This window comes from Brassica oleracea, chromosome C8, assembly GCF_000695525.1.
Source record: "Brassica oleracea var. oleracea cultivar TO1000 chromosome C8, BOL, whole genome shotgun sequence".
NCBI classification, from domain to species: domain Eukaryota; kingdom Viridiplantae; phylum Streptophyta; class Magnoliopsida; order Brassicales; family Brassicaceae; genus Brassica; species Brassica oleracea.
Window position 1 is genome coordinate 19,732,276 of NC_027755.1, and position 11,412 is coordinate 19,743,687.

At 36.5% G+C, this 11,412-nt stretch overlaps 4 protein-coding genes across 5 annotated transcripts; 2 read left to right on the plus strand and 2 right to left on the minus strand.

Moving 5' to 3' along the window:
- Positions 1–2,658: 2,658 nt before the first annotated feature.
- LOC106308190 (endonuclease 1) lies at positions 2,659–5,740 on the minus strand. The gene is made up of 9 exons (XM_013745324.1): positions 5,506–5,740; positions 5,176–5,356; positions 4,941–5,048; positions 4,773–4,828; positions 4,606–4,689; positions 4,432–4,527; positions 4,273–4,337; positions 4,074–4,147; positions 2,659–3,460 (listed from the first exon to the last, which is right to left on the minus strand). The coding sequence occupies exons 1-9, from the start codon at positions 5,629–5,631 to the stop codon at positions 3,339–3,341; spliced, it is 912 nt and encodes a 303-aa protein (XP_013600778.1). The 5' UTR covers positions 5,632–5,740; the 3' UTR covers positions 2,659–3,338.
- A 791-nt stretch (positions 5,741–6,531) lies between these two features.
- Positions 6,532–8,123, plus strand: LOC106307489 (transmembrane protein 184C). 2 transcript variants are annotated; one of them, XM_013744466.1, is made up of 4 exons: positions 6,532–6,642; positions 6,868–7,135; positions 7,209–7,622; positions 7,715–8,123. In XM_013744466.1, the coding sequence occupies exons 2-4, from the start codon at positions 6,869–6,871 to the stop codon at positions 7,919–7,921; spliced, it is 888 nt and encodes a 295-aa protein (XP_013599920.1). In that variant the 5' UTR covers positions 6,532–6,642; position 6,868; the 3' UTR covers positions 7,922–8,123. The 2 variants fall into 2 exon arrangements, with proteins under 2 accessions (XP_013599920.1, XP_013599921.1); XM_013744467.1 differs by lacking the exon at positions 6,532–6,642 and adding an exon at positions 6,679–6,703.
- LOC106307490 (ribosomal RNA-processing protein 17) lies at positions 8,075–9,261 on the minus strand. Its single transcript, XM_013744468.1, is given in 4 exon segments — positions 8,075–8,385; positions 8,581–8,689; positions 8,871–8,963; positions 9,056–9,261. Coding segments are annotated over 4 exon segments (624 nt in total). The 5' UTR covers positions 9,212–9,261; the 3' UTR covers positions 8,075–8,119.
- A 281-nt stretch (positions 9,262–9,542) lies between these two features.
- Positions 9,543–10,801, plus strand: LOC106309476 (syntaxin-125). The gene is made up of 3 exons (XM_013746505.1): positions 9,543–10,054; positions 10,086–10,110; positions 10,312–10,801. The coding sequence occupies exons 1-3, from the start codon at positions 9,616–9,618 to the stop codon at positions 10,742–10,744; spliced, it is 897 nt and encodes a 298-aa protein (XP_013601959.1). The 5' UTR covers positions 9,543–9,615; the 3' UTR covers positions 10,745–10,801.
- Positions 10,802–11,412: the final 611 nt, after the last annotated feature.

Genomic DNA, 11,412 nt, shown 5'->3' on the forward strand with positions numbered 1-11,412 from the left:
CACATATAGTGACTTTGAAGACCAGCTCTCATAGACGAGGAAGCTGAAACCGGAACTCAACAACGAGTTCGGGAATTCCTCTCCTTTCATAGAAAGGAGGTATGGTGATGACAGAGACCAACCCGGTGAACCCACCGGTAAACTATTCTTCGTAAAAGGGAAATATGGCATTAAGCTCAAGATAAAGGCCCCGGTGAACCCACCGGAAATCCTTTGCATCTTTGCCACACTTAACAAATCATCAAACACGGGTTTAAGATTTGGTGGGCCAGCAAGATGAATAACAGATTCACAGGTCTTACAGGGCTTGGCTTTAAACTGAACGCCTGCTTGATCGGGAGACTTGAAAGCTTAGGGTTCTTGCCGGAGTTGAAGGGGCAGTCGCCGGTTATGAAGCACGGCGTGTCAGATGATGGTAAGTTATTCTCCCCGGAGTCGACAAGACTCACAACACCATCTATCGAAGATGGAGCACAATTGTCGTCAGCGCGTCGGATCTCGCCGTATCCATAGTAGAGTCTTTCAAAACGGGACCTTGTCGGGATGGAGGTGGTGGTTGTGAATCGAGGTGAGATTGTCCATATCAACCAAAATGCTTCCAGATCTGAACGGCGGGTCAAGCGTGGAGCCCCACAGACAGCAGACGTTCGGTCACCGGAAACTAAAGGCGGAAGGAGGACTTGCAGTGGAAGGGAGGTAGAGATCCGTCGAAAATCTTCGGTTGAGAGTCTCTAAGTTACGTTGATGGAGACAAGGCTCGCAGATCTGCACGAGACAAGCGAGGAGCCAAGGTAGAGGCTGCAGCGAGGGGAGGAAACGCTTGGACGAGATGTAGACCGGGAACCCCAGAGAAACAAACAATTCTGGTGGTATCCAAACCGCCAGAGAATGCCATACGAGTCATCTCAAAGGAGCGAGGAGCCGAGAACGGAAAAGACAACACAAAAACTCCAAAAGAACTTAAGTAGACAGAGACCAGAGTGAAGAGAAGCATGGGAGGAAGGAAACAGAGGCGACGCCGGCGAGAAGATGCGCCGCCGGCGTCATGAAACGGTGACCAAAGAGGTTTTTCGAGAATTGTGCCGGAGAGGTTTATTAGGGTACAAACAAGAAAGATGATTAATACACATAGCAATTGCTTCCAAAGCATAGATGTTGACAATATTGTATTTTAAAAAACAATAATGACAAAAGTTAGATACTGATCAGAAAATACAAGTAAAGTATAATTCCAAGGTGTTGTAAAAAGGTAAAATGTAAAAACAAAATACTGTCCGTGGTGACGCTGTAAATAATAACGTGATTTGAAATCATCATCCCTCCTTTAGCCCCTGGTTCACTGGTTGTGATGTGTAAATCTCCTTGAGCCCCTGATCATCTGTTTTCTAGCAGGAAAGTAAAATATCATGTATATTTTGGGCTTGTTCAATTTTTCAGATAAGTTTTTTAAGGGACACCTTATATCTTTTAGGACTTTAATATTTACTTATATACAAAAAGTTAGTTTAATAAACTTTGCATTATTGTCCGGCTGTTCTTAACCATAGGATGACTCATGACTGTAGTGTGTATCAGTGTATATATATTCCCCCATTTTCATTTTCCCTCAATAACTTGGTGTTACCTTATTTTCTCACGTGAATTTTGTTGTCAGTCTGCAAATGATTAAGAAACATTTCATTTATCTGACTTTCGGTGAATACCTAAAAGATGTAAGCTTTTTGTATTTTAGTCACGTGAATTTGGTGCAAAATGGAATGGAATATCTATTAGATTATTATTATTAATCATCATGGAGCACTTTAAGACTGTCAGAATATTTTGTCGCTTTTTAGATGACCAATCCAACCTTATGATATAACTTTCGAGTTTATCCTTAGTGGGATTACAAGTTGGTGTCCACTTTCAAATAAAGCTACTTACTTTTCTTCAGAACTAATTATTGATTCTAAGCTTGCAGACATTGATGCAATGCACCTGGATAGAGTCTATCTATTGTGCACTTTTAGATTACAACCATGGTTTACCAACTCTCAAAGCAATCAAAAGATCATTATCTTCATTAGTCATTCCTCATTACTAACCAATTTATAAATTAACTAATAAGAATTAATTGATAATGAAAATCCTTGTATCAAAACAAAAAATAACCTATAATAAAACTAAAATGATATTTAGTATCAAACTATAACAATTTATTTTTTGGTAACATGAATAAACAAATAAATAGTTATCCAAATTTATTTATTCTTAAAATATAAAAATTTAAAATAACACCATAAAATTCATTGTTAGTAAAATATACCTTCGAGTAAAGTATTGGAATTCTGGAGAACCGTAATCTGATCAACAAAACCCCTATTAAACAAAATCGAATAAGATCGAGTTAATTATACTCCGTAAAATAAATTAAAGTAAGATCTTAATCTAATCCAAGGGGGGCGGCGAGAGGCAAAAACGTTCAAGCAGATAGTAAATAATATATTGATCAAACTTGTAATATTAGCCAAACCCAAGGTTATTTTGGAGAGCACTTTAACGTTTATATAAAGACCTATGGATCCTCTTGTGGTTGTAACTTGCAACAAATCAAACATTCTTGTTCTTCAGTTTACTCATTTCGTCTTCTCCCTAGACTTTCCTAAAGACTTTTACTCACTTTTTTCTTCTCAGACTTTCCAGAAGACTTTTGACCTTTGATTGACTTCGATAAGCAGAAAATGGAAGGAAGAGGAAAAGTCAGCATGATCAACGGCGGAAATGGAACTAGGAGAGATGCCAGAGAACAAGGTGGCCGTCCGATACCAAAGAGAGGGCAAGTCAAAGTTGGGATCTTGCTTGGCTTTGCTAATTCTTTTGCTTCTATCTTTGGCTCCACGAAAAACTTCCTTGGATCCTAAACTGCTGCTTCCCATATTAAATATTTTTGTTGATTTCTTCAGAATTTTTATGTAGTTTATTAGAGTGAAATCTCATATTAAAGAGTGGTGATCTTGTTTAGTCTCTAGGTTGTTGATTTTCTTTTCGTTTTATCTTTTTGTTTTGTACAAATCCAATGTAGTGTCAAGAGACTTGATCAATAGTAGTACTATATTTTTCTCTTTTAGATTTCTTATTTATTTTTAACATGTCATAGTTTATAAAACAAACACACAATGGAATTAGCATATGACCTAATCCTAAACACATCTGTATAAATAACTAGCCCTCAGGCATTAGCTGTCAAATGGAAATAACTACAAAGAAATGAATATTCGATCAGTCTTATTTAACTTTGCGAAATGACCAAATAATCTCCTAATCAAATGCTTTGATGATCCGGTCTGGTCTGGATCGGTTCAAGTGGCAGCAAAATCAGCATGAGTATCACTGAAAACCCGGTTTAGTATCATGGCTAGTCGAACTCCTCCCTGAACAATTCTCTTCATCACTATTGGCATCCTTGTATCAAAATAATCCTCTGCAAAAGTATATATTTTCGGAAATCAGTTTTCTTATTAACCTCTAAATCAGTTTTGTATCACAAAAAGAGAGAATCTTCTTCTTCACATCAAGAAATTGGATTTCGTAACCCACTGAACTCCTCATATGTTCTCTTTATAATCTCGGTTCATGATGACTATGTGTACATGTGACGAGATCACTCTTTCTGAAGACATTCTAGCTAGTATCATGGCTAGTCTTACACCAACACTAATCACTATTTCTTATAATGTCTTTTAACAAACGATCTAATCAATGTCATTAGCCTTCACTCTGTTTTATTTGCATAAGTAGTATGAAAAGACTAATACCTCTAACATTTAAATTTTCGCTAGTCGTTTGGATCTCTAGACGAATAAAGCATGTATAAGTTATTTGCTGTGTTTGGAAGGACATTTGCCGTATGCCGTTACCAAGTTGAAAATGTTTATTTAACATTAACAATCAGATTTAGGTCACTCCTAATCATTTATCAAGAAACTCAAAACTGAACTGAAACTAGACTCAACTCGGTTATAATAATTTTCTTTTGGTTCTTTTGTTTACGTACAATATAGTAATATATATACTTATAAGCAAACAATACATACCTGATAATGTTTCACCGGACTTCACGCCTTCGTAACCATATTTACAAGCTAACTGTATACTCTCCGAAGCATACCTGCGCATACAATAAGAATTATCCATTTTATCTATAGTTTTTTGTTTTAGAAATTGCAATTCCTCCACCGAACCAAAATTTTTATAGGAATCTATATTTGTCAACCTTTATAATTTATAACTTACTTGTGTGGACAAGCGATGAGATCATTGCATTCTGTCCACGAAGATAGATCGTCATGCCATAATCCCTAATATATAGGATAACCCATTTATATTTAACCCACGGTATAAACAAACGATTATATATGAAAATTATAGTAAATATATATAACTGGTTAGTACATTGGTGATGTTCTTCTCAAGATCTTCTTGGAGAAGATCCAAGTCCTTGTCGTAGTATTCTTTTAGAGCCGTGAGAATGATCTCTCTGTCCCATACCTTCACATTTTCTTCATTAGGTAATCTTTTTTCGTAATCAAGTTCTTCAAATTTGTAAGAGGAAAAAAGAAGCCTTACATGATGTAAATTTGATTTGTGTCTGTACCAACGTAAATCTATTGTGTTTCCTCCTTCATCACTTGTGAATCCGACATGCATCGGCTTTTATGTAAAAGAAAAATTTATAACTATGTTACAAACTAAAATAAAATATCTGACAAGAAATGTGTAATGATGAAATAAACCTGATGAATATCTCCCATGAAATGCGACAAGAACAGAAGGGCTTCAGTCATGTTATCTTTGAAATTGAAGATGAAGAAATGTAATCAAAATAAAATTATCAGAGAAATGGCAAATTATATAGACTTAGTATTTGTATATTTTTATAAATAAATAAATAAAAAACTTACATCGACGATCAGAAGTTCCTTCACCGTAATGCTGAAGCTGAGACGTGAAATTTTGGATTGCTCCATCCACACACATATCCTTTAACCCATGTTGATCATGACAATCCCCTGTTTTATATATCAAAATTCAATTATTTTCACCTTGTTCCGTATGAGTATTAGTTAACTACGGTTCAAGACCAATAGAACCAAAGTAGATATAGTAAGCTAGAAACGGCCACGGTTTATGGCTTACTGGAGTATTCGTAAGAGCAGGCGTGGTCGGGAGTGTCGATGAAATGGAGAGGGCTGGTCCAACGGTACTTGTACCAATGTCGGATCTGGTCTGGCCACACACATAATGCGGACAAGTCTCCTTTTGCGTAATCCGGTAGTAGATTCTCTACGACATGTGCCGGTCCTGCTTCTAAAAGTTTCTGTTCACACCACATAAACACACACGGACTTTTGTAAGAACTACCAATTCTCTACCAAGAATCTTTAAACTTGGCATGGCTTAACATCCCAATAGTATTACTTGTATGCATAATTCATTTATATAAAACCCACTAGATCATCAACTTACTTGAGCAATTCGGCATGTAAGAATATGACCTTCTTTACTCCAACTATGAACAGGAGAAACCGAACACAAAACCATTACACCAAATACAAAAATCAACCTTGTGGGTGATCTGAAAGCCGATGCCATATCTCCAAACTTCAAATCTTTTCTTGTAGAATAAGAGTGTCTTCTCTATGTTCTCTTGTTTACAACAACTTGAGAGAATTTGCAAACAGAATATACATACATATTGTAAATATAGAGACAAGAATGGACTTACAAGTTAGGTTAATGACAAGTAACATAATAAAAGATGTTGAGTTTGTGTGCAAGCAAGACATTGCTAGTCTCATACGTTCCTATCGTAAGGTTGACATTAGGAACACGAGATATATATAACGTTAAGATAAAGAGTCGCTATTTTATTAACTAAAGCATATTCGTCGACTGTAACAGCATCATCCCTGCGTGACAAATAATGTTTGCTAAAACGTTTGCGTCTTTTTTTTTCTTACATTATAAAATGACCGTCAGAAAAAGTTAAATTATAATAACCTCAAAAAAAGTTTTAACCATAAATTATATAGTTCTCAAAAAATCCATAAATTATAATATTTAAATGCATTGACCAATGAAAAAGAAATGAGTCTTAATTTTCTTTTTTGAACATTTCAACCAAAAAAATTTCCTGCTTCTTTCTTTTTTAATTTCTAACTTTTTCATCAAAAAAATTGTTCGAGAGATTAAAGAACTTAACTTTTTCTAATGCAAATGATTTTGGTATGTCATTCATTTCTAACTAAAATGACATACTAAAATCCATTGAACATAATCATCAAAAAGTTAATTTAACATTTTTATTTCTTGATTTTACAATCAATTTACAACGACGATTATTAATATGATTAATTTGTGTTTTCTGTTTGATCTTTTAAAATCCGAACCGAAATTAAACCGTAAAAGGGAAAGAATAATCTTAACCGTACCGGTCAAAGTCATCTACAAACGTTGACTTGTCTTGGTTTCAACCGGTCAATGAAGAACAGCTTGAGGTCCTTGACTACTTGAAGAATCGTTACCATCACAGTACGGCTTGAAGTTCTCATCTTGAATCGTCTTCTTCTTCTTCAACAGACGTCACCCGCTTGTTTCAATCAGGTTTGGATCCTCCTCTCTGCATAAAGCTTGGATCTTTGAGTGACCCTGAAGAGCTTTCAAAGAAAGTTATCTCCTTTCCAGCTCGATTCAGCTGTGTCTTCCTTTTGATTTGGAATCTCTAATGATTTTGATTCTGGGTTTCTCTAGAGTATAACATCTGATTGAAAAGTCAGAAACTTTGTGAATGAATCATTCAGTTAACTTTTTTTCTCAATTTCGATGCAGAATGGTTGACTTGTCTACTCTATCTCCTTCGGAGATCACGGTGATGGGATCCGTGTTCTGCGTCTTGCTCTCGATGCACTTCACCATGCAGCTCATATCACAGCACCTCTTCTACTGGAAGAACCCTAAAGAGCAGAGAGCCATTCTCATCATTGTACTCATGGCTCCCGTTTACGCTATCACCTCCTTTTTGGGCTTGCTTGATGCCAAAGGAAGCAAACCCTTCTTCATGTTTCTAGACGCCGTTAAAGATTGCTATGAGGCACTTGTAGGTTAACTCGATTCTTGAGTGTCTCCTTCTCTCTCTATGTCTGTTTCTTGATTTGTTGTTGTTGTTTCAGGTCATTGCTAAGTTCTTGGCGTTGATGTATAGCTACCTCAACATATCCACGAGCGGACAGATCATCCCTGATGAGATTAAAGGGAGGGAGATCCACCACTCGTTTCCAATGACGCTATTCGTTCCTCGGACCACACATCTGGATCACCGCACGCTGGAACAGCTCAATAACTGGACGTGGCAGTTCTGTGTTATCCGCCCTGTGTGTTCCTTCTTGATGATATCACTGCAGCTTCTTGGGATTTATCCACCGTGGCTGAGCTGGATCTTCGCCGTTGTTCTAAACGTCTCGGTATACTTGGCTTTGTATTCTTTGGTGAAATTTTTCCATGTTTTTGCTAAAGAGTTGGAGCCTCATAAGCCGCTTACCAAGTTCATGTGCATCCAAGGGATAGTCTTCTTCTGCTTTTGGCAGGTATATATACACAGTCTCATCTCAATAGACTTAGGATTATCACATTGTTGTTGTTCCTCTTTTGATCTTGAGAAACATGTGTGTTGGTGCAGGGAGTAGTGCTTGAGGTATTGGTGGGATTGGGGTTGATAAAGTCGCATCATTTCTGGTTGGAGGTGGAGCAGCTTGGGGAAGCTCTGCAGAACGTGCTTGTGGTTCTTGAGATGATCGTCTTCTCCGTTATGCAGCAATACGCTTTCCACGTTGCTCCTTATAGTGGAGAAACCGAAGCTAAGATGAGAATGAACAAGAGGGATTGATGATTCCTGAGAGAAGGTTTAGACCAGAGAATATTTTGTTTTTGTTAATGTGAATCTTACTGATTCTCTCTTACGAACAACATGGATACGAGTAATAATGTATCTATCTTTTGTTCTCTCTGCGCTAGTCACTAAACATTACAAATGTGATTGATGAAAGCTTGTCACTAAAAGGGAAACAAAACAAATCTCTCTTTACTAACGTGAACTCTTGATCCCTCTTGCTTGTTTCTTCTTATCTCTTTTCTTCATAGTTTTGGTGCTTGACTTGTGTCTCCGATTCTGCTTCGAGGGTTTAGATTTCCTCAAAGGCCGAGGCTGTGATGTGGAGGCTGTGACGGTGGAAACATCAGATTCTGTTGACTGAGTCTTCTCCCTGCGAACAGGCTCATCCTCTTCTTCACGAGATATCTCGCTTGTTGTCACTGTCACTTTAAGCTCCCCTGTGTCATACATGGTCGTTCCTTTTGATCCACAAGGAAACACACATCAACTATCAGAACATGCATACTAAGGCAAAAGCATTCAATTTTCTAATACATCAGTTCTCAGGTTACAAAGACAAAACTATTAACCACAGCGTGATATAGCACTCTCTTTCACAAACTATCACTTAATTAGTCTTCGTACTTAAAACTAAAGTGATTATGAAAAGTTACCAGAAGTTGAAGCATCTGCCTTTGTTTCTTCATCCTTTGCATCCTCATTAGCTTCTCCTTCTTCATTTTCCTCACCATGACCAGCGATCATCATCTCTTCCAACTTCCTCTGCAAACCTCAGTTACAAGATTTCAAAATAGTAAGAAACAAAATCAACATAACACAAATGATTGAACATTAACGATCTCTCTTGACATATCATAAAAAACATGATACTGTTCTTGAAACTATCCAAATAACATATGGATGATGATGAATAACACAAGAAAAAAGAAGTAAAGGAACACACTTTCTTACGAGCCTCGATACGTTTCCGCCTCATAGACTACTCCTGCTGCTTCTGAGCTTCCTTTCTCCTCTTCTTCTTCCTCTTGCAAAATCCCTAATAACCCAACACGTACTTAAAAATCAGCTAATTACGTAAACAAACATCGAATTAAATTAAAGATACCCAGATTGAGTATCGACTCTGACTCCAAAGAAACAGCGTCAAGTTTCGATTTTTTTTTAACGATACCTGAGATCTTTCTCATCAAACGAGACGGTGACGCTTTTGTTCTTTAGAGCTCTCTTCCCGATGTGCTTAGCTCTAGTCGGCGGAGCCAATCTCCCCTCATCATCTACATTCATTGCGAGATACTTCCTCCGATCAGATCAGATCAGAGACGAAGCGATTCAAATTAAATTGTAAGGGTTTTGGGTTTTAATCAAAGCAAGTGAAGAAGAAGATGCCAGAGAATTGGACTTTTATCTGGGCTTTAGATTCGGCCCACTAAGGGTAAAACCGTCTTTTTGAAGGGTGGCTAATTTAGTTAAGAAAAAAGTTATGCCATTAAACCAATTTTAGTCAATTACCAAAACTGCTTGCGACTCTCATTCTAACATAGCAAAATAATCCTCCCAACAAAACCTCCTCGTACTCAGACAGAATATGACAATGATGATCATCATCATTCAAAAGCATTGAAAAGAAAATAAAAAATCACAAAAATAATAATTGTTACATATTTTTTGCTTTTCAAAAAGAGTAAAAAATGAATGATTTATTCTCAAATTCGTTCAAGAGGAACCAAGCTCAGTTTGGGGATGTGGAGGCAGGTCAAGAAACGATGAACCTCGACAAGTTTTTTGAGGACGTTGAAAATGTAAAAGATGACATGAAAGGAGTCGAGACTTTTTACAAGAAGCTTCAAGACTCGAACGAAGAGTGCAAGACGGTGCACAATGCCAAAAAGGTCAAGGAGCTGCGAGCTAAGATGGATGCTGACGTAGGTCAGGTCCTTAAGAGGGTCAAAATCATTAAGCAGAAGCTAGAAGCCTTAGAGAAAGCCAACGCTAATAGCCGTAATGTCCCGGGTTGTGGACCCGGTTCGTCTACGGATAGGACCCGGTCTTCTGTGGTTAGTGGTCTTGGGAAGAAGCTCAAGGATTTGATGGATAGTTTCCAAAGTCTACGTGCACGGATGAACGATGAGGATTGTAGAATCGATAAAAAAAAAAAAAAAAAAAAAAAAAACCGTAGATCGCAGGTATTTCCACTTTTAGGTTTCTTGTATTGCAAGCTTGCTATGTTTTTGTCTTCTTGTGTTGCAAGGATATATGACTATTAAATGTTCCACATCTGGTATAACAAGACTCTTTACGTGTGACATAAATCTTTCACTTTCGAGCTAGATTTTGAATGTGAGTTAGACCCATTATTAATAATGGCTATGTCCGAATTGGTGAAGGTATTTCACGATAACAGGAGAACAAGCGGACGAGCAAACAATCGATAACTTGATAGCAAGCGGTGAGAGTGAAAACTTCCTCCAAAAAGCGATTCAAGAGCAAGGAAGAGGTCAAATCATGGACACGATATCTGAGATTCAAGAAAGACATGATGCGGTGAAGGAGATTGAGAAGAATCTACTGGAGTTGCACCAAGTTTTCTTGGACATGGCGGCTTTAGTGGAAGCGCAAGGGCAGCAGCTTAACAGTATAGAGAGCCATGTGGCTAAGGCGAGCTCGTTTGTGAGAAGAGGGACTGATCAGCTCCAAGACGCGAGGGAGTACCAAAAGAGCTCGAGAAAATGGACTTGTTACGCTATTATTCTCTTCATCGTTGTGTTCATCCTCCTTCTTATTCCTGCTCTACCCCATATTATGCTAATGTTGAAATGAATTTTCTAGAGGATAAATTTTTTGAAACATCGAATCGTTATTACGTGTACTAGGATGTGGACCCCCCGCGAAATCGCGGGAGAAAAATAAATGTTAAGTTTTCAATATTATTTTAAAATGATTATACATCAAATGTTTATAAAATAAATTAAAATTATTTTTTATTGATATAACTTAAAAAACTAAAGATAAAAAATAATATTCTAAATACCGTATTATAAAAAATATTGAAAATACTAATTCTAAAGTTACGCAACGCTTCAAAAGTATTAGGTTTAATAATCAATATTACTTTTAAATATTATTTTAGAAATGATTATATATTAAATGTTTTATAATATATAAATATTTGTTAATATATATATATATATAATGATATAGTTAAAAATTAAAAAGATTGAAGATGAAAAATGAGATTATACGAATTTGATTTTAGATAAAATATATTAACTAATGTCAAAGTGGCAATTGGTGTGATTTCTTTGGTCAAACAATTGTTGTATATAAATGATTTATTAAAGTGATGCCATTGGTGTATATATAAATATACTAAAATACTAATGTCAAAGTGATGTCTTTTTTTAAAGATATTAATATACTAATGTCAAAATGATGTCATTGGTGTATATTATATATTTAATATATAAAAAATATTACTTTTATTGCAT